This window comes from Mustela nigripes, chromosome 10 (assembly GCF_022355385.1).
Source record: "Mustela nigripes isolate SB6536 chromosome 10, MUSNIG.SB6536, whole genome shotgun sequence".
Taxonomy (NCBI): domain Eukaryota; kingdom Metazoa; phylum Chordata; class Mammalia; order Carnivora; family Mustelidae; genus Mustela; species Mustela nigripes.
In genome coordinates this window covers 35,630,524-35,657,924 of record NC_081566.1, presented here as the reverse complement: position 1 = coordinate 35,657,924, position 27,401 = coordinate 35,630,524, and the positions used below count along the sequence as shown (strand labels likewise).

The 27,401-nt window shown below is 38.7% G+C and overlaps 1 protein-coding gene across 2 annotated transcripts in view; it reads right to left on the bottom strand.

Annotated features, from left to right (window-relative positions):
* The window catches only part of CRB1 (crumbs cell polarity complex component 1), a 147,621-nt gene that overhangs the window by 32,836 nt on the left and 87,384 nt on the right, over window positions 1-27,401 (bottom strand). For both annotated transcript variants that reach the window (XM_059414067.1, XM_059414068.1), the window contains 5 exons: window positions 17,613-18,569; window positions 11,239-11,786; window positions 9,489-9,654; window positions 5,621-6,527; window positions 2,689-2,817 (listed from right to left, as the gene is read on the bottom strand). In XM_059414067.1, coding sequence (XP_059270050.1) covers window positions 2,689-2,817; window positions 5,621-6,527; window positions 9,489-9,654; window positions 11,239-11,786; window positions 17,613-18,569 — 2,707 coding nt within the window. The remainder of the gene's footprint in view (window positions 1-2,688; window positions 2,818-5,620; window positions 6,528-9,488; window positions 9,655-11,238; window positions 11,787-17,612; window positions 18,570-27,401) is intronic.

Genomic DNA, 27,401 nt, shown 5'->3' with positions numbered 1-27,401 from the left:
GTAATGTAAACCACTTTTCATTCCTCGCCCCCCAAAAGGTAACACTTGCTTGTCTGGGTCATCGACGAAATTACTAGGCTCAAAATGAAGGGGGATAGCGGGGTGGGTGGGGAGGGCCAACCCGAAGTACAAAGGAAAAAAAGATTTCTTCCCAGGAAAACAGCTCCTTATCCCGCTGGATACCAAGCATAGCTGAGACATTTTTGTTTTCTTTTTTTGGCTCAGGATTCTGCCCTGGAAGGAGGCCTCTCTGATTAGATCTGAGCAAAACCCGACAACTTGGGAGAGGCTGCCAAGCATTCTTTGTCCTGGGTGGGCCGGAGTGTTCACACCATCCATCATTTGCAACCTGCCAGGATGACACTAGAAAGCTGGGGGTCTAGCCAGACAGAAGAGGAGGCAATTTGCAGGAACACAGCTTTTCAGTATCTTTGGACCTTAAGGAAGTCCCATGCCCCTAGGCCTTGGGAGACTCTCTAGTATTTTCCAGTCTTCTCGGGCTCTTCTTTCTCCATTTCTTATCTACTTCCCTCTTTTTAAAAAATTTTATTTATTTATTTGACAGAGATCACAAGTAGGCAGAGGGGCAGGTGGTGGGGGGAGGAGGGGGGGGAAGCAGGCTCCCCGCAGAGCAGAGAGCCTGATGCAGGGCTCAATCCCAGGACCCTAAGATCATGACCTGAGCTGAAGGCAGAGGCTTTAACCCACTGAGCCACTCAGGTGCCCCTATTTCTCTTTTGAAGTGCACAGAGACCACACATACACATTCATTATGAACATTACCGGAGCTTTCATTAGAGATTAATTAATAGATCGACAATCAAAATAAATAAATCCATTAACACCCAGTGAATTAACTGACCATGCTTAAGGACTTTGAAAGTACAGCATCTATTAAACCTGTGGTCACTATTTTAGAAATCTATTTGAAACAGAGAAGTTGATCCAGAGGAGGGTCCCCAGAGAGGAAGGAAAACTTGGAGCTTCCTTTTCTTAGCACATTTCAAAGAAGTTATTTGCATTTAAATGCAAGACTCTTTTAAACAAATGTTGGAGGAAAAAGAAATGTTTGTTGTAAATAGGGATAATGTGTGAGGAGCAGAAAAATAATCCAAGGCTTGGGATGTGTCTGTGCCTTGTGCCGCTGAACGTGTGACATGAAGCCTTCACCCGTGACACGGAGGCAGGAAATAACCAGCACTTAAATATAGGGAACGAGTTGGTCAAGGAAATATTTAGGACAAGGAAATATTTGCACTGTTTCGGAGGGGTATGGAATTGGAGGCCAGTTGAATGGTCTGCGTTAACAGTACGTGGCATGGTAGAAGGGGCTCACTAGAAAATAGAACATGCTCGAGGGCTCCCCGTCCTTCCGTGCACACATACGACAGGTCTGCGGGGGCTACTTGGAGCCGCTGCTGAAAGCAGGCTGTGAAGGCACGAGCTGGATCAGCCACTGAATGCCGACTGGGTAAAAGGCAGGTATATCTGTGATTGCCTGCTATTTTGTAAAAATGGCAAAATAGCTGTATCTTGCGCCAAAAGAGCCACCTGGGAAAGAGAGCATTCCAATGACTCCAGACTGCAGTTGTGAGGGGGCACAAATTATACCCAGAATTTTATTAACTTCCCTTTTGAGAAAAGTTCATTCAATCAAACTCTGTCAAATGCCTTGTATTTTCATTTATCTAATTTGTTCAATGCGGGGAGTTTGATCAGAGATCGCTATCTTGTGCCGGACGGCATATGAGATGAAGGAGCACTTCTCCCATTTTTTTTTTGAGTTGTTGCAAGCAAAGATTTACTCATTTCCGTCAGAATATCCAAACGATGAGCCCAGACCCTGAGGGCAGCGGGATCTCCCTGCAGCACACACCTGGATTGGCAGCTGACCTCTAACTTAATCCCTCAGCCTCAATTTATGCAAATGAACAGTGAAAGGAATAACAATTAGAGATGATATTTATAAGATGCATGACTTAGTGTTCAACAGATGGTTAACTATTTATTATTTGCTCATAAAGAGATATGTAAGAGCATAGGGAGAGCCCTGGTGTAGAATCATTTTGAGGACACTGGTCCTTTTGAGAAGCTGAGAAAAGCTGGGGAGTACTTTTTTTTTTTTTTTTTTTAATTTTTAACCTCACCTTTGGCCCGGCAAACGCATATCCAAATTTGACTGCATTTTCAGCCATCGTCTGAAGCCACTGGCCAACTCTATAACATCATCTCCATATTAGGTGAAGAACTATTGAAGGCTTTCTCTGGGAAAGATGGGCTCATACGGCTAGGGTCTATAAACTTTCGGGGTTCTAGATCATTCTATGAGGCAATCTTTTAAGTATATTTTATTTTACTTCAACAACAACTATATTTGCATCGCTTATTAGAGTCAGCAGGAAAGAAACATGAGACCAGAAGTCCTTATCAGAAAGAAAAATAGCACATTTTACATTTTTCAAAAAGACGTATTTTCTTATTTGAAGTCTTGGCTAATGAACTGTTCTTTGCTTTGACCTAAACTGTGATTTTTCTTCTTTTTTATTATCTGACTCTGGTTGGACCTATATTTCAGCCTGGGTTTTCCTATGGGAACTGAGAGGAAAAATGAGAGGAGACATCAACCTTGCATAATCCCACTGTTTTTCAATCCAGAATTTTCTTCTATAAAGTTCTAAGGGGACTCACCATTCCCCAGTAAAACCTGGAGGGCACAGACATGTGAATGCACCCTGGAACTCGGAGCAGTTGCCGGCATTGTAGCAAGTGAGATTTGTCTTCTCATTCCCACAAACTGTTGAGGGTAATCTGGTGTGTCTAGGGAGATAAAAGAACAGCTGTTCATCTTGTTCATTTCATTCAAGAAAACTTTTTGGAAAAGTTCATATATGTAGTTGATGCCAAACTAATTAAGTACTCAGGCTGGCTGAGCTACAGATGCTTAATTGTGCTGCATTAGACACAATCACTTTCTGTAAACAGCTCCTGCTGGAGGGCGCGGTAACAAGCGGGCTATACATCTTCCATTCCTACAGTTTTCATTGATGAGATAAGATCTGTGCCGTGGGGTGGCAATAAATTTAGGGCTGGGAAGAAACTCGCTATAGCTTGGTTTGCTGCTGCCTGGCTAATAAATCAACACAGGCCACGGAAAATTGCATCTCTGTAAAGGCCAGCAAAGCAAGGACAGCACTCTGGTACCCGAGCACTCATGTGATTTCTCTGTAGGCTCTCAGAGCTGAACTCCTGTTACCCCGCCAACACTCGCTGTTCCCTACCTAATGATTCATAGCTGAGCAGAATGCAAGCCAAATGCTGTCTAGGACGACTGTATGTAGCGCTCGGGGGCAACTGTATGGGAATTCAAGAGGGTGGCTCTTTTGTAGTACAGCAAAGTTGTAATAAGGAATCCTTATAAAGGCAGAACAAATTGTTAGAAGCTGAGCAGAACTTGAATGCAAAGGAAAAATCCAGGAGTGTGAAGGGACTGACCAGAAGTAATTTTAGGAGTGTTGTTCATGACCCACTGTGCATGGATGGTATCTGGTACATAATTCATGTTCGGGAAATATAAGATGAATTTAATTTTGTCCTGTTATGCGCACTGCCGCTAATACGGAGAAACTAGCCTATAGGACGGTTAAGTGTGTCTCTTCCCACAAGAGCTAATCAATTCGACTTTAAAAAGAAAATATCATAATGACTTTTCAAAAGAACCAAAAATGTCAACCGGCTTTGAAAGAGGTCAATTAGCAATGCAAATGTGAAGCTTTGTATACGTCTTCCGTTTAATAAACAATTTTTGAATCTCATTAGAAGGTACTTTTGAGAACTTTAATCTTTGAGAACTTGACTTTGATGTATTAGGCAGGAAAAAATACTGAAGAACTAGTTCCTGGGGCATATATGTTTACTTTACTTATCCAAAGGGTTCACGGCAATACTATAAATTTTGATTCTGAATGTCTTTTGCTTTTAAAACAGGCACTTTGCCTGTTGGCCAATGAGTCCGTTTTAACTCATGGAAAGTGACATACAACTAAAATGTCAATACTGACCCCTAATACTGTGCCCTGCCTTCACAGGTTCTGAACAGCAATAAATGTTATGGAGATAAATACATCTTCTTATAGGTATGGCTACCTGTTCTGTCTGCTGGGAGACTCATCCCATTAGGGTACCAGCTCTGAGTTAGTGTTAAGTCTACAGGCTGCCACTCCAGGTGTTTCTGCTGAAGTCTGGGAATGTATTACTTGTTATTAATAATCCTCTCACCTCCCCATAATGACTCAGTTGTTTAGTGAATTTAAAAGCAGTATAAGTTATAAAGTAATGAATTCTACGTGGAAACACTGAAGCTATGTGACTGAGCTGGAAAATACTGTTTCCTATTTCTGTTTATGTAACACTAGATAAAGGTCATTACTAGAATTAAAACACTGTTTTAGTAGTTTTAGAAAAAATTGTGAAATATGCCAAAATGGGCAAAAGATATTTCTGAGTAGTCTTTTGAAGGAATGTTGCATGTTATATAAAGGATCCTCTAGGATTGTTTGATTTTGTAGGGCGTATGCCTTAGATTTTCTTCACTAAGCTATTTTACAGCTCTATAAGTTGTGGAAAAATGACATTAATATGAATGGGTCCTGCTCACTGAAATGGAAATGAGTTTGCCCATAGTGATATAACTGTCACATGGTAAAAAATGTACTTTCAAATATTAATTGTAATGTTTTATAAAAGATTAAATGGTTTTGCATTTATTAGCAACTTCATTTCCTCATCTCTTTGTACATATATTTATGTTTATGTGGGTAATAAAAATATATACAATTATTATATATATGCACATATATAAATAATTAGGTTGTCCTTTGACCTGGTTTTTCTATCATACTTATTTCCTCATTAATTAATGACTTCAATGAAAACATCAAAACATGTTCATTTATATGAGTCATAATTTCGCTTTCTCAAAATTATAATTTACCATAGACTTTTCAAGATTTTACAAGATTTACCTGCCGGAAATAGCCGAGGGCATTGTTTTAGGGGTAGAAGTCATGCTTCCTCAAACAATATGAAAACCAGGCTTTTGGGAGGTACCTGGGTGGCTCAGTTAATTAAGCATCTGACTCTGGATTCTGGCTCAGGTCATGATCTCAGGGTTGTGAGGTCTAGCCCCACTGGGCTGTGCACTCAGTGGGGAGTCTGCTTGAGATTCTCTCTCCCTCTATCCTCATTTGCTCTCTGTCTCTCTCTAAAAATAAATAAAGGAATCTTTAAAAAAAAAAAAAAAGCAAAGAAAAAAATAAGTTTTTGCATTTTATTGCAAAAAATATTTGTTTCTTGAGACCTTAAAACTGCCAAACTCTGGGACTACAGTTCATAAGACATATTCTAATGAAGATGTTGGAGAAAATGTTTTGCTTCAAATCTGGGCAAAACGCTACCATTCTTCCCTGTGGAACATCCCACCACGTGAGATCCCATCTATGTGACCAAATTGTGATGGAAGGGACCTATGTCACTCCTGCTCAGCACAGCCGACAGATGCATAGCTCAGAACGCTTTCCAATTTGACAAGGAAAATGGAGCTTTACCTGAACGTTATGCTCACCTGCAAAATTTTCCCGTGAAATTTCCAAAACAGTGGCAAGAATAACCATTGGGTTTGCTGATGCAGGTGGCCCCGTTTGCACACTGGTGACTCTGGCAGTTGTCTATATCCATTTCACAGTTCACACCGGTGTATCCAGGCTCACACCTGCAGTGATAGGCTGCAACTCTGTCGGAGCAGTTGCCATGGATACAGGGGTTTGAAAAGCACTCATCAATGTTGAGTTCACAGCGTGCCCCTGACCATCCCAAGGGACACGAGCAGTGATAAGAACTATAGATGTCTTCGCAATTTCCTCCATGCAAACAGGGGCTGGAGTAGCAGGCATTCAATGGCAAACAGCCAGTAGCCACTGCATTTGTTGGGATTTTGAGAAACTGCTCTTCCTGGGGCTTATTAGTGAAACCAGGAATATTTTCAAAGTAAGAGAGATAAATGCCACTGATTTCTATTGTACCTAGACACCCTTTCAGACCCTGCGTTTTGTCAACAGCTCGGTCACCGACATAAATGTCTGTATTATCTTTCAGAAAGTTGAGGTTCCCGGTGGCAACTGCACTGGTCACAAAAGATGCTTGGTTGTCCACTTCCATTTGCCACCTGGAGGCCTGGGCCAGTGGGTCCATCATGGAAAGAGTCACTTGGTGCCATATGCCATCATTCACGGACTGCGGACTTGTCAGACCCAGCGTATAAAAACTGTTGCCACTTTGCAGCTGAAATAATAATCTGGAATCTTGAATGCTAATATTCAGAAATTCAGGCTCCTTCTCTGCCTGCAATATGATCACATCGTCAGCCCTTGTTCTGAAACCAAATGTGATATTGGTGAGTTCTCTGGAAATATTCCCATTGCTCCTGAATAATATTTCACTGCTTTGTGCATTAAAAACAGCATTTCCAATACCTAAAGAGAGAAGGCAACACCAATGAGCAACTTTATTGAATCTGTAATGTTGGCTTCATTACCTTTATTACTACAAATGATCAAGTTAATATCATCATGTATCAACTGTTTGATATGGGTTAGGCCCTGTGCTAGTTCTTTTTGTATTATTTCTAATATAGAATTCTAGAGCACATCATTATTATTATTACTATTGTCATCCCCATTTTGTAAAAGAAGAAATTGAGACTCCCTGCAGTTAAGTGATTTTTTTCACAGTCATGTGGCTAATAAAGAATAAGACCAGAATACCAAACCTAGATGGTCTGCTACCAAAACCCAGACCATACCTTTCTTTCCCATTGAAAAAAAGGCTACATGTAGAAACAATGTCTAAAAAAGGTGGAAATGAATGGGATTCAATGCATGACTAGACAAAGACCTTGGTAGGGGTATTGGAAAAACCTATGACTATTCACTTAAGTAGAGAAAATCCAGTTCTCCACCTCCTGGGTGGGTCTCCTTTCCTCTCACACGACTTCTGTATTCACAGGACCTGCGACACCAGGTGTGTGGGGCTTTTCTCCAAGCAGTTCTGTGCATCATCATTTCCCCTTTCCTCTGGTTGTTTACCACCAGCACGCAAATATACTGAATGTGCTGCAACATCAGACAATCAAAACACACACAAGACCCAAAAGCACGATTCACCTCCTCTTCTCCCGTTGCTTCCTTAATTCTCTATTCCCTTTCCTGCCACAACTCCTCTAAATAGCTTTATATTCTCATTTTCTCCAGTTCCTCGTCTCTCGTTTTCTTTTTTATACACACCACTCAGCCTTTTGTGCCAGTCACTTCACCGAAGCCAAGCTACTCGAGTCACAATGACCTCTGTGTTAGTCAAGGTAGTGGTGAATTCTCTATTCTCACTTTCTGGCACTTTTCAGTAAAAATCACCCTTAAAAATGCTGTCTTTGCCTCAGCTGTGCCTGCAAAAGTCTGGGTGATCTGACCCTTGATTAACTATTCAATTCCATTTGCTATCATCCTCTTCCTTAGTCACATGCTACGCCACAAAAAATTCCTGTCATTCGTTGAAGACATCAAACTTGTTCCCAAATCAGGCCTTTTCAGTATTCCTCCCCCAGAACATTGCCAGACATATTGTAGGTAAATATTATTAAATAAAAAATCTGTAAAAATAATTCCTGTATCCTCAATTTGGGAAATTGAGATAATGGTTAGAAACCACTGCAGGAGAAAATTCAAGTGTCTCATTCACGTATACAACTCAAATGTATTATTTGAATTAAAATTTCTCTTGATTTTATTACTTTTGACTGTGGTGTTTTTTCCCACCAAGTTTGGGGTTGGGATTAGGAAAGAAAGGAACAACAAGTGTCTTATTTCATGCTTTAAAATAAATGTTAAAGTAACAAATCTCGATAGCTCTCTCCAACTCCGAAAGGAAGAGTATGGTCTATGATGTTAAATAGGTTCATTTTACTGCTACGCTGAAATCACTTCTCATCTGGGGAAAATCACAATATACCTAACAGTATTTCTATTTCACCTTTTCTTTGGGGAACTTTATCATAATAAATACACCTGTATGTAAGGTGGGTTGTAAATTTTTAAGCCTCAGTTTTCTGATAGGATGCCCTAAAGGCAAACTCAGGGTGATGCATGAGCTATATTCTCAAGAGTATGTTATTCTATTAGACCTAACCTTCTCCATATATCTTTCTTGAAAGAAAATACAATAGGGTCATAAGATCACATAAAATTAAAATTACACAAAGTAGCAAAAGTCTGTTCTAGGGTTCATACCTGTCAGTTAGTAAAAATCCACCCCTCGTATCGGTTTACATTTTCTTCCTTCATTAAGATAAGTCGTACTTTTAAAAAACGTTATTGAGAATTTTTGGGAAACCAGGGGCCAACTTTCCACTCTTTCTGTACTGGGAATGCAGTAGCATTGAAGATTCATTTAAGTTCTTTCAGATGCAATATGTCCAAATCCTAACCTGCTTTATGCATAGACTAAAGACCAATACACACCAAGGATATGGTTCTCGGTCTGTCACTGTTTCTAGATATCCTCTTCTTCTTCTTTTTTTTTTTTTTTTAAACCCTGTGAAAATATTCCAAACGATGTAAATGCTTTTATAGAACATAACTGGGACTAAGAACTTTAGAACTTAAAGACATCTATCGAAAGATTAACAATAAAACTAATATTATATTATTGCATTATTTGAAGTAGGAGAGAAGAGAAAATGTAAATAATATTGTGGGTAGTATGTAGACATGTCAAAATTGTGAAATAGTATTCAAATTCGCTAACATTGGTCTTTAGTATTGAAGATGGGCAAAGAAACATTGCAGATTGAGGAAAACACTCAGAAAACATCAGAATGCCCCATGTGTTTGCCTTTTTATACTTATGGTTATAAAATCATCACATACACACAAAATCTTTTTATCTACCTATAAATTATATGTTTTATCCGCATTTACAGTGAAAGCTTTAGATTACAGAAACTGTGTGAACTGCCTGAGGCTTCATGGTTAACATTAGGCCGTGAGCTCACACTAGCACGTGACTGTGTATTCCCAACAATGAGGAAAGGAAACTCAAATATTACTTGGTTAATTTCTCCAGAAATTAGCTTTAAATAATCAAAGATCTAGGTCTGGTGTTGCTCTGACCTCTACTCCCCATCTCCCCTTCACCCCCAAGGAAATCCAGGGGGCAGGATGAGGCATGAAGCCAATCCGGATATTATTATTATTATTATTATTATTAGATGATGATGATGATGATGATGATGTCAGGTTTATGGTACTTCTCAAGTCAGGGGAAAGAGCCACAGGTTCCTTCAGAAAGCAGGTTTTGTCTGAATTCTTTTTCTTGGGTTGCCTCATGGAACTGAAATACCCAACTTAATTGGATGGGTGACAACTTTAAACTCCACCTACATTCAAATCCTCGAGGCACCGCCTGGCACTGGGCTGTGGGAGGACATGGGCTGAGCTCACACCACTGGACGTGCTCACACGCTTTCCCAGCTGTGTTCACAGGGCAGGAACATGAGAAATCATCCCACAGGGAATAGCACACACCTCCGTTGTGACAGGGGTTGGACTGAGCAGAAAAGAAAGCAAAGCTGTAAAAAGCACTGGCAACTAACCACAGAAACAGTAAAGGCATGACCCCATATCTGTTCTTTTTAAATGCTTATTTTCTACATATTTACACTTTGAACTTTTTATATCCATTGGTTGACAAATGGAAAAAAACTTACTGCTACCATTGCCAACTCTTTTCTAAAAGAGAAATGGGGCGAGAAAGAAACAAAAAGAAAGATGAAATGAGAAAGAGAAAATAGATAAGACCATTCTCTACAATACAAGGAGAATTTTAAAAGGTGTTATGACATTCTCTGGAATTTCTAAGTTACAAGGCACTTTCAATCACACCAATTACCTCTTGAGGTAGAGGTTATTACCCCTGTTTTTACTAATGAGGAAGCAGAGGGCCCTCCTGTTATCCAAGATCCTAATAAATAGGCCAATGGTGAAGCTTGGTACCTAGAGCCTCTGGATCCAAAGACAGTGACCTCTTCAGGTGCTGGCCTCTCACTCAGAAACATACTATTATTATCTGAGTTCTTAAAAGGTTTCTCACAAAATATCCAAAATGAAAGTATTTAAAGGGGAATTTCTGAGAGCTGAGATGGTATTGATCTCAGTCCCACTGTTAAGATGTGATTTAGTTGTTACATAACCTTTCTAAACTTCAGTTTCCTTATCTATCATTGACATAAATGGGTAATAACAATGCTGGTTGTACCCAGCAGTCCTTCAGCAGAATTAAATGGATTCATCTATGTAAAGCACTGCCTGGCACATTGGCAGTACTCCTCTAGTCATATGAACAGGATTCATTTTTTTAAAATTTTTTATAAACATATATTTTTATCCCCAGGGGTACAGGTCTGTGAATCACCAGGTTTACACACTTCACAGCACTCCCCAAAGCACATACCCTCCCCAATGTCCATAATCCCACCCCCCAGGATTCATTTTTGTACATTTAGAAGTAAGCCCAGTGCATGGCGGTAGTCAGAGCTCAATAAATGTTCAAAAGATATAAATGCGTTTCCTTTGAAAGGTCATGCAGAGCTGACAGATTCACATATTTGAATAGCTTTTGGAAGAGCATACAAAATACATAAAGTAAAACATAGGCTCAGAGAAAATATATTTTGGAGAATTTCAAGTCCAACTACCAGAAGAAAGTTACCATTCAGGGTTTCTTGTTGTTGTTGACTTTATAGTCAAAAACAGTGATAGCTGGGCATTTAAAATACATGATATGATGATCTCTTCCAAAATGAGTTAATTCAGTTAGATCTCTGGGATACCATTAAGAGTTTGGGAGTTAAAATATTATTATTCTTGAGCAATTTGTTATTGGGGCAATAGAAGCCTGTGGCTGGAGATATCTTGGATGGTTAAATAGACCATGATGCCACCAAGGTCAAAGCCATTTTTTTAATGGCTCCATATAAATCCTCCAGTCTTGCTGGAAAAATATTGATGAAGTGTTATTCTGGCTGGTGGGTCAGTAACGTTATCTTCACATACAAAGAATGGTTATAATAAATTATTTAATGAAACAACAGGTGAACGTACAATATAGACATAGTTGGTGTGAAAATCCTACCTTGCACATGTTGTCTCCAGGACAGCCTTGGGTCACATTGACAAGAACTGGATTGTGGGATGCATTGTTTGTTGAACTGGGGAAGAATTCCAGATTCTGGTTGTTTAATCTTATATCTTGGATACAGCCTTTAAAGAAGCCACCATTAGCTTCGGTCTCTGGTCCGTCAGGCAAGCCACCAATGTAGATGACATCTCCTTTTTGGATTTTCCACGTAGGGGCAAAAACAAATCCTAGGTTCTGTGAAGACTGATATAGTTCAATTTTATTTGGCTTGATTTTCAAAGATATCAAGTGGACATTTCCATCACTAAGAACAAACTTTACTACTAACTTGGAAGAATCTGGATGCAGCATTGCTAGTCTGCCATGCTCTAGCCAAACACGGATGTATTGGTAAGTCCTGTTTTCCAAAGCTAGGAGTAAGCCTGACGGTCGATGTGTGCGAACAAACATAGAGATGGTGAAGTTCTCTCCATAACTCTTGTCAAGATTAAAAGCAGCATATCCCGTGGCGTCATCCTGGCCAAATCTACCTGCCACATACTCTTCAGTGACAAAATAGAGGAGGAGAAACACAGAAGAAACATTTTAAGACTCAAGTAAGAAGGGCCACAAGATGAAAACATACACACACAAATATACCCCTATACGTATTTTTTAAAGACTAGAACAGGCTTTTTCAATAGAATAACATTATGGCCTCATTTCTCAAAACTTCTGAGTTGACTGAAATTTACTTGGTTTACTGACTTTTCTGAAAATAACTACATTTTGGTTTATAGTTTATAGTTGAGGCCCACTGCTCACAAAACGTAAAAAAGAAAGATCTCTGTGCTGATAAAGTTACGATTTACCTCTCCGTCCCTGCCCTAAAATGCTGGGGTTTAATGACGGAATATCAGATATTCTGTCCTCCGACTTACTGGAAGAAATCTGAGGAATAAGATCTTTTCCTGTAACATCTCAAAGCACTGTTCAGGCATCTGCCATCTTTGCTATTTGAGGACATGGGAAAACAAATGTCATTAAGTCTAATCATTTTTACTAAAGGACAGGGATCAAGAATTAGATTCGCAAATCCCCTTTGGGCATGATACTCCAAATAAAAGGCAAGGGAGTTGAACGAAGAAAGAGAAATCTTCCTTCTGTGGCCCTAGTTAGGAGAGGCATGGGAGACAGACAAGTAGTAGGAGGGGGGCAAAGCTGGGCACTGAACTCACCCAGCATTTCTTTAAAGAAGTTAGTCATGCACTAATATGGCGAAACTATCCTCATACATCAACTCAAGAAAACTCTTGAGATGTATACAAATGAACCCTTACTCTCCAAAATATTGATGATATTGTAGGAACTAAAGTTCCTGTCTTTTTTTCTTTTTCTTTCTTTTCTTTTTTTTGAGGTTGGGGGTGTTGGGCAGAGGGAGAGGGAGAGGAGAGAATCTTACTGCCAGTCCCCACACCCAGTGTGGAGCCTGATGTGGGGCTTGCTCTCATGATCCCAAGATCATGAGCCCAAGATCATGAACTAAAAGCAAGAGTTGGATGCTTAACTGACTGAGCCACCCAGGTGCCCCTAAATTTCCCATCATCTTAAGGCTTATATTCTAGTTGGTAGACACAGACCAGACACAGATAAAGAAACAAACTATATAGTATGTCAGGAGGTGGTAAGTCTTTAGGTATACAATAAATCAGGTAGGGAAAGGGAATAAGTGCTGGGGATAGAACTAGAGTTGCAATTTTTTAATACAGTAGTGAGAGAAATACTCTCTGATATCTCTTTGATAACATTTGAACAAGAACTAAAAGAATGTAGAGATCCTGTTTCAGAAACTCAAGGGAGAAGGAATGATGGCTTGGATCAATGGTAATGGAGAAGGTAATGAGAAATAGATTTTGGAACTATTTTGAAAGTAGAACCTACATGATTTTCTAGGACAAGTTCAGCAGTTCAATGCCAACGTGGGTTTTATTTTGTTTGTTTGTTTGGGTTTTTTTTTTTGTTGTTGTTGTTGTTTGTTTTGTTTTGTTTCCTAAACAGCTAGAAGCATTGAATTTCCATTTGCAGATACTGAAAAGAAAACAAGAGGCACAGATCTGGGGGGAAAGTGAGAGTCCATATTAAATTTGAGGCACCCTTTTAGGTATCTAGGTGGAAATGTCTAGTAAACAGTTAGCTGTAGAGGAACAGAGGAGACATTCTGGGGATGTCTCCTTCTAGCTAGAATGATTTTGGATTTGTTAGTGTAATTATTGCTATTTAAAGCCACAAGACTGGATGAGATCACCAAGAGAGTGAGTACATACAGAGGAAAGAACAGGTCCAAGAACTGAGTCCTTAAGCACCAGACATTTGGATTTGGAGGTAAAGGAGATGACAAAAAAGCAGCCAGTAAGATAAGAGGAGAACCAAGAGAGAGTGATGTCCCACATGCCTAGGGAGGAAAGAGTTGTCAGGAAGAGCGAGCAGTTAACTGTGTTTACTGTTGCAGCAACAGGTATCATGTCAAAAGAGGGGCAGTAAATGAAAATTGACCATTTGAGAGGTCAAATGAAAATTGACCTCTCTCATCACGGATGAATGTGATGAGAGAGGTCTTGAAGAGATGGCTACTTTCAAGTTTTTACATCCCATTGCTAATCAGAAACAAGAAAGATTTTACCGTATTTCATTGTGTTTCAATATCGCCATGGTCCAGCTGAAGTTTGGGCAAAAGGTAAGATGTATTTTAGTGTAGCTGCACTACAGTTAAAACTTGCTTGGCTGGGACGCCTGGGTGGCTCAGTTGGTTAAGCAGCTGCCTTTGCCTCAGGTCATGATCCCAGCGTCCTGGGATCGAGTCCCACATCGGGCTCCTTGCTCCGCGGGGAGCCTGCTTCTCCCTCTGACTCTGCCTGCCACTCTGTCTGCCTGTGCTCTCTCTTGCTCGCTCTCTCTCTGACAAATAAATAAATAAACTCTTAAAAAAAAACCAAAACTTGCTTGGTCTTCATCTGTGTTTGAAGACCTCCTGCATAAAAGGCTACATATGCATAACTCTGACTTGATTTTCTATAGGAATACTGCATTTTGAATCTGTGTTTGGGACCACCTGCTCCGGGCAACTACAGGTAGCTATCAAAGTGTACTATTAAATAAAATAAGCCATTTGAAGAGGTTAACGTCTCTGAATACACTGCGGCACTTTCATATGAGATAAAATGTTTAATAGGAAAATGTGGCTCTTGAAACTCCTGAGGTTTGAGAATATGCACAAAATCATTCAACCTCATGGGTGACAGGGACCCTGCTGGTCATCCTAGAATGCCTGCAGATCACTTTGTGGATCCAACTTAAAAGACAGAACACAGAGCTCTTTTGGGGGGGGGGGGGGTCTTTCATTAGTTTATTTTTTTTTCTTAGACACTTGTGTCTCCAGAAATCCCATTCTTCTTCCAAAATCACAAGCAAGTAGTCAGAGAATGTGATGTACTACATGATTTTTGGAAACACCTGAAGCCATATATGAATTGTCTGTAAACATGGGAGGAGTGATTCTCAACTGTGTTGCTCATATGGCATGAAGAGGGATTTTAAATGCAGATGAAAAACAGCTTCAAGTTCTGACTGGTAGAATACAACAAGGTCAAATTTACTAGAGTAAATAAAAGCCTCTTGCTTCCAAATATACCTCATTGAGGGTGGAAGAAACAGGATTTTGTGGCACCGTAAGTAAGCATGATTCAAAGTGAGCCAAGCGTAGAATGTAGTTGCCAAAAGGTCAATGTAATATTGGGCTGAAAACAGAAGAACATTATCTAGAAAGAGAGGTTGTAGTTTTGTGTCACTCTGCATCATCGGGCATATCTAAGAACCAGATAAGCAAATTCATTCCAAAGCAAGCAACAAGCAAGCAGCTGATGAAGTGTGTGAAAGCTCTGTCAGATGGAAAATGTTAGAAGAAACTGGATATGTTTAGCATGATAGAAGTGATGGCTTGGATGGTACGAGATACTTCAAATATTGAAGTGCTCCCAAGAAGAAAATGGAAGACTTATATTAGTATGATTTCAAGCGTCACAATGCTGCCAATGAAGGAAAACTCTAAGCAATCATATTTTATTTCGGTATAAGAAACAGCCTTAGGGCAGTTTCTGGAAAGATAGAATAAATGAGTTCTTCATTTCTAAAAGTATGTAAGGAGAATTTTGGTCACTACCCTTGGCAGGCACGATCGATGTATGACTAGATGTATGACTGAAGATAAATCATATGTAAATGGCTTCTACAAATAAAAGTATTCTCTAGAAGGCAAGAGGTTTTCATTCTGAATGGCATCTTGGCAGCTGCATGGTCTTATACACAGTCAACACAAGAAGATATGTTGAGACAGCTCTGGGAACTAAGCTTTGAGAAACACTTTCCAAAACTCCCCTTATTGAGACATTGGATTATTTCTAAAAGATCAATGCAAAAATATTGGATATTTCCATGTTATTCATGTTTAGTCAGCCAACTAAATCCTCCATTGATCCTGCTTGTTCATTTCAATGGGTTGGGAAATACTGAGCCAAGATCATTAACTGAATGAAGTTTGCCTTGGTAACAGTACCTCTTCTCTCTATTGGGAGTACATGTGCAATGACAGAAAGGCTCCGTGTTCTCACTATAGCCTGTAAGCATCTTTGTAATGAGAATAAATTCCCCAGCAAACATAATATATAACACCAATACAGCATATTTTAGTTTTACAACTGAGGCCATATGAAAATATAACCTTTCTTAAACTTATACTGAGAATTTTTGGAAAGAGATTTTGGATTTTGGAAAGATTTTACAGAACTCCCTCCCTATATAGCTCACGTTTGAAGCCAAGAATTTCCACGAGGGCTAAACAGTTTCAAATGGGGGGGGGTGGTAGGAGGGTAAAGCAACTGGGGGAGGTAGGGCACGTAACAAATTCAGGAACGTTGTTTCAAAACACCATGATTTTCCAAGTTGGAAAAAATAAACTAAAGAAAACCAGAACCCACTGGACTGGCATCCCTTGAAACTATTTACAGGACAGTTAGCATTACCACGGTCAGTATTAACCTTATGGGTCGCTGCATTTGGAAGCCAGTCAAAACAAGGCAGCATCTGTTTGTTATTTTGTATATGTAGTAAAAATATTGCCTTTGGGTCAATTAAATTTTTCTTCAAAAAGTGAACAGTGTCTCAGCATAATTTCCCCTTTTCTCCTTTAAAAAAAAAATCACAAAAACAACTTGCCATTCTATTTAAAATATTACATAGAGCTAGTAGATGCCATACCTCATTGTCAAACAGGGCCATGATTTGTAATGAATATTGTGGTTAGCAGGGAGACCCATGAATAGTTTCTAATAACTCTTAGCCATTCATACATGGAATAGGGTATAGGCTAAGACTGGTTTTAATTTTAGTTTGTATAAAGCAGAGAAGACTATTTACCAGATGTTGTCCTACTTCAAGTTGCTCTAAAATCATAGGGTAAATTACAGCTGAACTTCAAAGCAGTCTGTTGCAATTACCTCTTAGACATTTTCAAGGCATGATGATAATAATAAAAAGAAACGTATGTATCGATCACTATCAACAGCAGTCTTTGGAACAATGTTGGAAGTTAAAGATCTTAAAATACATTTAAAGCTGTGATTTGCTAGAAAAATCAGATCAATTCGTTTATGGCATCTATAGGCGCTCACTGTTGTTACTATCCACATTTTCTTTCTTCCATCCTTCCTCCCTCCCTCCCTTCCTTCCTTCCTTTCCTTAGGACACGTCGGTAGAATATCCGTTTTCTCCAAAGTAGCCCTGGAAAATACACCTCTGAATAGAACCAGTGGTTTATGAAAGTGCTAAACATGAGCATGGTTTTGGAGCAAGTGGGAATTGCATAGAATGGATAGCAAGGAAGTAAATATTTCCTAAGAATCTACTACGCACAAGACATTGTGCCAGTACTTGGCATTGACTAGTTTCATGTCTCATGGTCCTTTTCTCCAACAGATTATCTCTCTTTCAAATATGATTTATAGCACATTTCTGACACACCACAATTTATAGTAACACTTTGTAAACATATCAAGATGAAAACTCATTTAGTTGGAGCTATTGGCTTAATTTATTTTTTACTTTTTATTTATTTATTTTTTTTACTTCTCTGCATGAATGACATCTTGGTGTCTAATGAATCCACTCAAAATTAATTAATGCACATTACTAGCCTTCTCTTTTTTCTCGTTAGTTGGCAACCAGAAGCAGAAGTGCTGAGGGGTCATTACGTTTCGTAACAGGAATGGCCCAATGGCTGTTTTTGTTACCGCGCTGTTCTGAGGCACCGCCCTCCTGGGTGCCCAGCCCTCGCTCACCTCTCAGGCAGTTTGGGCCTTTGTAGGGTCTGTAGCAGTCACACTGGTAATTCAGCCACAAGTTGATGCAGCGTCCTCTGTTTTGACAAGGTTGTCTTTCACACCAATTCCTTCTCACGCAGCCTGCCTTGACATTGAAAGACGAGCCAGATGAAATGGCCTCTGGAGTAATGTGATTCGAATCAATTTTAACGTCTTGGAGACAGCCTACAAATGAAGGTGTGGATGGTATATTGTAGAGGTTACGCAGAGCAATGACACTGCTGGCCGTGTCTCCGGGTAAACCACCCAAAAAGGAGTTTTGAAAAGCACATATTGATTGATCACTTTCAAATGGAGAAGGAGCTTTCATGATGCATTTCTCTTTACAAGAGTTGTCAAGTAAAGTAAGGGTCACAGCCTCTGCAAACATCACCTCCACTGAATGCCATTCTCCATCGCTGGTGTTGTGGGAAATGTAGAGGAGCACCTTTGACTGATTATTGACTTGGATTGATAAGTGAATGTAGCCACTTAGCAACTCCAACATTATAAACATGTCCCTGTTGCCTCGGAAAAGTAGGAGGGCCATTGGCTGAACAGTCTGGAATCTGAGGGCTATGTGACAAGCTAAGCCCTCTTCTATAAGTGGGCCACTTGTGATCCACAGGAAGCCATCACCTTCAAAAGAAAGTGTGGTGACAAGTTCACACAATGACCCAGTGTAGCCAGGGGGACACAGGCAGCTGAATCCATGCTGGCCATCTTGGAAGTGAGGGATGCATATTCCATTATTCAGACACTGGTGATGGGTACATCCAAGGAGAATATCAGAACAGTTCCTTCCTCCATAAAATGTTCCCGAGTGGTTATCAAATGGGCAGTGGCAAGTATAATGACCAGGTAAGTTCTCACAGGTACCACCATTTTGGCAAGGGTTTGAAGAGCATTCATCCAAGTCTTCTTCGCAGTGGATCCCTGTTAAATAATAAAGAATCGGTTGAAATTGCTTATGTTGAGATCAAAAATACAAGTTTCACATGATTTCCATGTATGATCTGTGGAAGTGGAGAGCTAGCTCAGTTTTAGGACAGTAATGGAATAAAATGTGAATAGTTTTCAAGGAAGTTAAAATTGATTATATCATTCTGTGTGTGTTGTGCAGACAAGTGCAATCATGGAAGACCCTCAATTCTTCCTCTAGAAACAGGCTATTTACCAAATATAGGGGTTGACTCAAACTACTATTGTCAGACATGTACGTGACACTCAGTATCATAAAAGTGATAGAGAAAAAGCGATGCTTGATAACAAATTATTTATGTGGGGATTCCATTCTGTGATACTGTTTATCCTGTCCCAGGCTGCTGATTTTACTCTTTTTTACTTGAAACTGGTGATTTTACCTCTTACCTTGTTTTTATCTCCCCATAATCCTTAAAACTAACGTTTTCCAGATATACAGATGGTCTAGACAACCTTCACCATGGACAGCTTCTAAGATGAAGAAAGGCCCTGTTTACTCTTGTGTACTTTTTTCCATAATTCCATAAATCATGAAATATAACCCATAACATGCTCTTATAGTTTCAACTTCACTTTCCTTTCCTCTTTTTCCTGATTCCAAGTCTCTAAGTAGAGAATTATTAGAATTCATGTAATGAAAGTAAGAAGAAGAACTAGAACACCTTTCAAGAGTGATGGTTATTGCTTTTCCAGTGAAGTTCAAACAAAGAGGTTAACAATGATTGACATGTATAGAGCACCGTCTGGTTTCCCGGACACCTTCATCTACATAATGTGTCTGTGGCTACCACATTCTTCTGAGGGTTTCAGTGTGGGTTTTCTCAGCTTTCTTTTACAGATGATACTGAGGCTTAGAAAGACTGAAGTCTAAACTCCAAAGCACTCCCACAATCTGGTTTCTAGGTTTTTAAAATCCAATCTGGCATCATCTGTTCTTTAACTGATAACTTAGTGCATTCTCACTTACTGTTATTACTAATATGTGTTCTTACTTTCCCATTTAATTCCCTACCTACACATATGTATTAAAAGTACATAAAATATAAAAAAAAAATAAAACATTAAGTAGAAAGTTTAAATTACAAAAATTTAATCAAAGGCTCTTATACTGATAAGGTTGGATCTGAATTTTAGCAAGGCTGTAAGCAGGTTACATTCATTTTTTTGTGTCCTGTTTTCTCATCTACAAAATGGGGTTAATAATAGTCCTTACATCACAGGGCTTTTAAAAGTTAGAATTAATCCCACATCTACATGATGATCATCTAACATGATCATAGGATGATCGCAACATTGCTTGATATATAATAAATTATCAATCAGTGTTGGCTGTTATTAGGAAGTAATAACCAAAGGAAATACCCTCTAATGACCAAATTCAAACAGTACTACAGTCATTGAGAGAGACTGTTTGGAAGGTGTGGGCATATGGAGTGACCCACAAATTGCATAACTTTACATAATAAGCACATTAGGCTAGAATCTCATTACATTGTACTCTTCATGAGGGAAGAGAAAGTGTCTGTTTTATTCACCAAAATATGTCTAAACCATAGCATAGTGTCATGCCCACGTTTGACACTTGGTAATTTTTGAATTGATTAATGAAGACCTTTGTAAGGTGATTAAAATATTTATAATGCATTTAATCTGATCCAATCTAAAACCTGAAGTGCTCTTCTTTTTTTTTTTTTTTTTTTTTAAAGATTTTATTTTATTTATTTATTTGACAGAAGGAAATCACAAGTAGATGGAGAGGCAGGCAGAGAGAGAGAGAGAGGGAAGCAGGCTCTCTGCTGAGCAGAGAGCCCGATGCGGGACTCGATCCCAGGACTCTGAGATCATGACCTGAGCTGAAGGCAGCGGCTTAACCCACTGAGCCACCCAGGCGCCCCTGAAGTGCTCTTCTTATGCAGATTTTCAGATAAACGTTTCCATTGTTAATCTTTGCCCTCTGCCATTATGTATGCCATCTAGACTCTTCATAAGATTGTGTTATATTTTTACACTACTTGGATTGCTTTCACACAAGCTCGTTGATCCAAAGTATTTCAAGCTCTGTGAGAAGAGTGAATATTTATTCTCTTAGAAACTCCCACAGCACCTCTAGAGGGTTGAGCATATACGCATTATAAAAAGCTTGATGAGCAGGAAAAGTAAAACCAAATTGAACTGATTTATTTGTTTTGCTTTTTTAAAAAAAGATTTTATTTATTTATTTGGCAGACAGAGATCACAAGTAGGCAGAGAGGCAGGCAGAGAGAGAGAGGAGGAAGCAGCTCTCCGCTGAGCAGGGAGCCTGATGCAGGGCTCGATCCCAGGACTCCAAGATCATGACCTGATCCGAAGGCAGAGGCTTAACCCACTGAGCCACCCAGGTGCCCTGAACTGATTTATTTGTTATGTAATCATCCTTATAAGTAAAGAAAACTGACACAGGAATTATAGGCTATATTCTAAAGGAGTGTTTTAATATAAATTTAATTTAACCGAATTTATGAAAAATACAAACGTTTGGATTGGAAGATTTTTTTTAAAAGATTTATGTATTTATTTGAGAGAGAGAGAGAAAGTGAGAGCATGCAAGTGGGTGAGGGAGGGGCAGACGCAGAGGGAGAGAGAGAATCCGGGAGCAGACTTCCCACTAGGCATGGAGCCTGATATGGTGGGGCTCTATCCCGGGACCCTGAGATCATGACCTGAACGGAAATCAAGAGTCAACTGCTTAACCAACTGAGCCACCCAGGTGCCCCTGTCTTGGAAGATATTTTACTTAAATTCGATTTTCATAGTATTTTGAGGCAAAAAAAAAAAAAAAAAAAAAAAACTGATCAGTAATCATTAATTAGGAGGAATACAAAAAAACTCATGGGCCATAATCAAAGCTAAGTACTTTGTTTTTCCTGCCACTGTGACTTTACATACATTTAATTCAGGGAAAACTTTTCCTTCCCAGCTCTGTTCCTCCATCTGAATCCCCAGAGAGCCCTGTGAGGCCGACATTGCTTCTGCTTTGACCAGTTGCTATCCCTGTGTCCCCCCAGCCCCTGCACTCTTGGCTTACTGAGGTTCTCGTCTTCACCAACTCTCTCTGTTGGGGCTCCCTCACCCTCTGACAGAAGCTTGTTGGGCAGGATCTCCTTCACACTGACTACTGCTTGATATTCCTACCATGAGTACCCCATGCGGGCCTGGGGGCTCATGTGACTTTGACCTATGGTTGGAGAGGGGCACACTGACTTCCCTACCCAACTCAGCAGCCTTTCTCTCTCTCTTTCCCGTCGCCTTAGGTTAGATTGTAGATTCCTCCTGTAGCTAGAGAATCTGGTCTAAGTTGCCTATGCCACCCAGCCCCTCCTCAAATTTAGGTAAGACTGGATTCTTCTTAAAGCAATTTGTTCTGCTTGGGGTCAGGATCTAGCTACCAGACCCTAAAACTGGGCGGTGGGGTACAACTCAAAGCACAGCAGCAAAATTCTCCCAAAAAACTTTCGTTACAGACTCATTGCTTCAAATTGCCTTTTAAGAACTGTCATATATACTTAAAATGCATAAACATTTCAAAGCCTAAAGCCTAGGATTTATTTTGACATTCTGCATCACAGTTTTGTTGTTGTTGTTGTTTGCTTTGGTACCTCACAGTGACCCTATCCTGACCTCTTAGTTGAAACTCCAGTGTATTGGTTTTTCAAATTTACAAAATATCTTCTCTGTGCCCTACCCTCACAGAGGATGGCAAAGTAGAAGAGACAGACCTGGCCTCAATATGCTTACCCTGATAATATTATATTATAATTATATTAGAATAACATACATATTTATAAAAATACAATGTAAAGAGCAGGTTCCCAATGAATGTGTGGTTAATATGTGAGGTTCAAACTCAGGGGACTTCAGAGAAGATTTGCAGATTTGTCTCCAGACAGAGATAACTCTTCAGCCTGGCCTGGGTGAGGAAGGCTAGAAAGAGATAGGATTTAGTACAGGTTTTCGAGTATGGATCTATTTGACAAAAAAGTATGCAGAAATAACTGACTAAACAAAAACAGATCAATGGAAAAGTATAAGACATTTAGAAGTGATGGTGAATTTATCAATCTTGTTGGTATAGAGGATTTATGTAGGAAAAATCAAGTCAGAAAGATTAAATACAGCCAGCATGGAGAAGGCCTGGGGATATACAGTTTTTATAGTTTTGCTTTATTTATTCATCTGTTTATTTACTTTCTGAATGCAGGGGGAAAAAATGGGTAATTGTTGAATGGAGGACCAACATGGTTTCTCAAAAAGATCAGTGACACAGGGACTTGTCACAATAAAATGAGAAGAAACCAGACACAATTAGACACAGAGACAGCTACTAAAATTGTTCACACCTAAGACTATTGGGGTCTGCTACAAGACATTTAAGTCCTGGGGCGCCTGGGTGGCTCAGTGGGTTAAGCCTGGACCTTCAGCTCAGGTCATGATCTCAGGGTCCTGGGATGGAGATCGGCATTGGGCTCTCTGCTCAGCAGGGAGCTTGCTTTTCCCCACCTCTGCCTACTTGTGACCTCTCTCTCTCTTTCTCTGTGTCAAATAAATAAAATAAAGTAAAATAAAATAAAATAAGACATTTAAGTCCTTTAAATTTCCGGTATTACTCATTCATTCATCCTTGGTCAGCAAGTAGGGGCAAGTGGTAATCCTTTCTTCTCTGTTGCTTATTATATTTTTTCTTATGATTCTTACAGTTAGCACATTTGATTTTTCACAAAATAACTACCAATAACTTGATTATGTTTTTCCTTTAAGTATAAGCAGAGAAGCTAAATTTTAGATTTTACCATCATGGACAAAATTTTAAAAAAAATTAAAAAAAAGAAGAGAAAGCCTGTATTAAGTCTAATGCATATAAACAGAATTAGATATTAAAAGTAGAACAATGCACAGTTATTTGTACTTTTGTCTTGTTTAAAACCAGTTCTATTAACATCTCCAATGTAAAATAAGGTCAGACATATTTAATTGATGAACCCAGCAAACTAAAAGTGGGAGACAAGATTGTAACTTCTTTTATTGGCTATTCTACTGGCTGCAGAGAATAAGATCTGCTGTCAATCAAGATAAAGGGATTAAGGATTACCTGTGTCATTCAGTCTTCTTAATGGGGCTTTAGTGACAATGAATTGGTTATTTATGTCCATGTATTTAGAGTATGAAGTGGATTGCTTGAAGCTTACTGTTGTTTTTTTATGTGAACCAGTTTATTTAATTAACTAAAAACTGTCACTTTATTTTATTTTTCTAAAGTTCTTTTAGTTTTGTATCTGGTTCTATTATAAGACTATTTCAAAAATAATCATAATAGGGAAAATTTTTACTATCTGATATATCCCATATTTTCATCAGAATATATAATATTAATGGATCAAAAAGATAGACTTTGTTTAATACAAATTATCATTGACTATTAAAATGCCTTTTAGTTCCATTCTCACTTTGCTGAAAGTCATAGTTAATAAAATATCTAATAAGAAATTATTTCTACAAAAACTTGAATACAAATGAATCTCATCTTTCTCTATTTTGATTGATTGAATATTTTTATTTTCATGAATCAAAATCCAAGAAAAACTGGAATATAAAGACCAAGAGTTCAGTACATACGTATTTCCTTTACTCATTGCTTTGAGAGAATTTATTTCACTCGAAAATTCAAATCTTCCCTTGATAGTAATATTTATCATATCATTAACATAAATTGTTACATAAACATCTTAAAAACTCTAACAGTGGTATCAGTTAGCTTCTATAAGTAATAAAAAAAAGAGTTACCTATGAGCATTGCCATTAAAATGTGAAAACCTTGTGTCTTGGATCCAAACATTTTTCTGTAGAAAGAGAGATCCATCCAAACACCTACTGGGTTGACAAAGCCAGTTCCTGATGATTTCATACCATTTCCAAAAGTGGGGGCTTGTTTTTCAACGTCGCCCTCTTTCTCTCAGGTAAAGTGTGTGGACTTAGTCCTGCCTCGCTCACCTCCCAGACTGGGTCAGTGGGGCTTAGCATAAGACCCATTTATGCTGCTTACCAAGCAGACTTTGTTATATTTTTAGCTACTCTTTCTACTTAACACATGGTACCTCCCCTTTTCAAGTCAGACTTGTGAATGTTACTATGATCCTACACCACACATGGACATTATTATCCTAGAAAAATAAGTTTTGGGGAGTCGAATAAGATTGGTATTATCTGGTAACTTTTAATACAGAAAATTAGAGCTTGGTTTGATTTTTCTTCACATCAATGGGAATGCTAGTAGGCTTTTTGGTTTTAATTTTTTTCTGTTTTGCTTTTGAATGAGTAGTTAAGAAATTCTGGGCAATTTCAAATCTACTGAATATCTATGCAAGGAATGAAAATGAGAAATTAAGAAAACAGCAGGAGACTTTCCTGGGTCTAATCTTCATTAGACTTCATTAGACTTTATCGGACTTCTCTGAGATTGTGATAAGAGTTATTTGTGTGGTGATCCCAGACTTAAACTCCATTTTCTATGAAAGAATAACTATTTTCTATTACTCTTATATATAATTGTATTTTATTTATTATTTTATATATTATTTTGTTTATTTTATTTATTGATTTTGATTTTTTAATAATTTTTATAAAGCAGGATACTCTGAATAGGTAACGTGTTTGGGACATACTTAGAGAAAATGGGTGATTGACTTTCTTTCTTTTCTTTTCTTTTTTTTTTAATATTTTCTGAAAGGGGGACCTGAAGACCTACCGAGGATTCACTTGGACAGTATAGACTTGAAGGTCACTGAGTCCCACAGACTACCACAGTGCCTGACATTCTAACCATTAGAGAGCAATTTCTTCAGGCTGAGACCTTATCTCTTGGAAGCCTTAGTAAAGATGAAAGTAAGACCTGAGAGGGGTGGTAACTATATCATGAGGCTGTTGTTAGGGCTTTATCATGGACTAGGATCTGAACTTCAAAATATGCCATGGAACTGATGTCAGAGAAGTTGTGAAGGAAACCAGGAGATCAGGCGGAAAAGATATAAAGCAAAAGACATTGCAATAGTGTATTTTTTTCATTCATTTATTATTCATTCATCCTTCTAACAGATGCTGGATCTAGAGATATGATGATGAGTGAAACTTGACATAGTCCTGCTTCATGGGGCATAGAGTTTAGTCAAGTATACAGTCGTAGGGAATGTTGGGCAGACAGGGACCCCGGAGACTGAAGGAAGAAGTTAATCCACTGGGGCTAGCTGGTGAAGGTGGGGTGGGGAGGGGAGGCGACCTATTCAGAGTTCTTATTAATGGATCATCTTGGAAAGAGTTTCTAGTAGTCCTCAGGGATCCAGAATGAAGTAGAATAAATATTGACTAAAGATCAAACGAAAATGTGTTTTAAATCCCAGCTTTAATACTTATGAGGCTATAAACTTGGGCAAATAGCTAATTTCTTTAAGTTGAAGTTTCTTCATCTATGAAGTGGACACAGTAAAGTGCATTAAACAGTTATTTTTGTGTATACAAAATGAGAATTGTAAATGCTTGGAGCATAGTAGTCATTCAAAATCATTTCAACTGGTTTTTTTGCTTTGGGAGGGAGTGAATGTCAATACAAATTACTTGAATAAAAATATAAAAAGCATGCATGAACATGAACTTGTTAAAGATCATGAATACTCAAAACAAAAATAATGATTACCTACCCAGCAGTTTTTTTCCCTAACACAACCTCCCCACTTTCCTTATGGGTAGAACATGCTTCCCCCGCAAAAGGATACAAGTGACAAAGACAGTTTTTCACCTCCTCCTCTACAAGCTGGGTCATAGGCAAGTGATTCAATCCTGGTCAGTAGGACCTGGGAGGAGTTCTGCTAGGGCAAGTCATTCCTAATATAAAAAAGATATGCACCTGGGGGCGCCTGGGTGGCTTAGTGGGTTAAAGCCTCTGCCTTCGGCTCAGGTCATGATCTCAGGGATCTGGGATCAAGCCCTGCATCGGGTTCTCTGCTCAGCGCGGAGCCTGCTTCCTCCTCTCTCTCTGCCTGCCTCTCTGCCCACTTCTGATCTCTGTCTGTCAAATAAATAAATGAAATATTAAAATATATATATATATATATATATGCACCTTTAGCTTGCACAGATGTGTTCGTGAAACTGCATTAGCCATGTTACAGCCCTAGAGGGACAAATCTAAAAAACATGCAAGATACTGAGAATGGGATCCTTGTTAAGTCAGATTTCATTGTGACCCCAAAGCATCCTAGCCAATTATTTTACAATTACCAGAATCAAGAATGGTTTTTATAGGCTTAAATGATGCATTCTAAAAGGAACTCTATCAAAGAAAAAAATGTAAATTTGTACATTTTTTCCTTAAATTTTATTAAATTTTAAACAAACTTAGAGTGCATTAAAAACTGGGTAGGGCATGAGGGTATTAATTAGAAAAAATGGCAGGATGTACACCCTGGAAATGTACACTACAGTTGGAAACAGATGAATACCCAGCACCATGGATAGAGCTAAATAACATGATGCCAAATGGAAAAAAAAAAAAAAAAGGAAGAAAGAAAATGGGAACTTTAACATAATACATACATATTAACAAAAGAAGAATTTATATGAATACATGCAGACTGAAGTCTATATAGCCAATATATTACTGAGATTTCCAAAAGGAGAGGAGAAAAATATGGGGGATAAAGGAAATCAATAGAATAGAATAGAATAGAATAGAATAGAATAGAATAGAATAGAATAGAA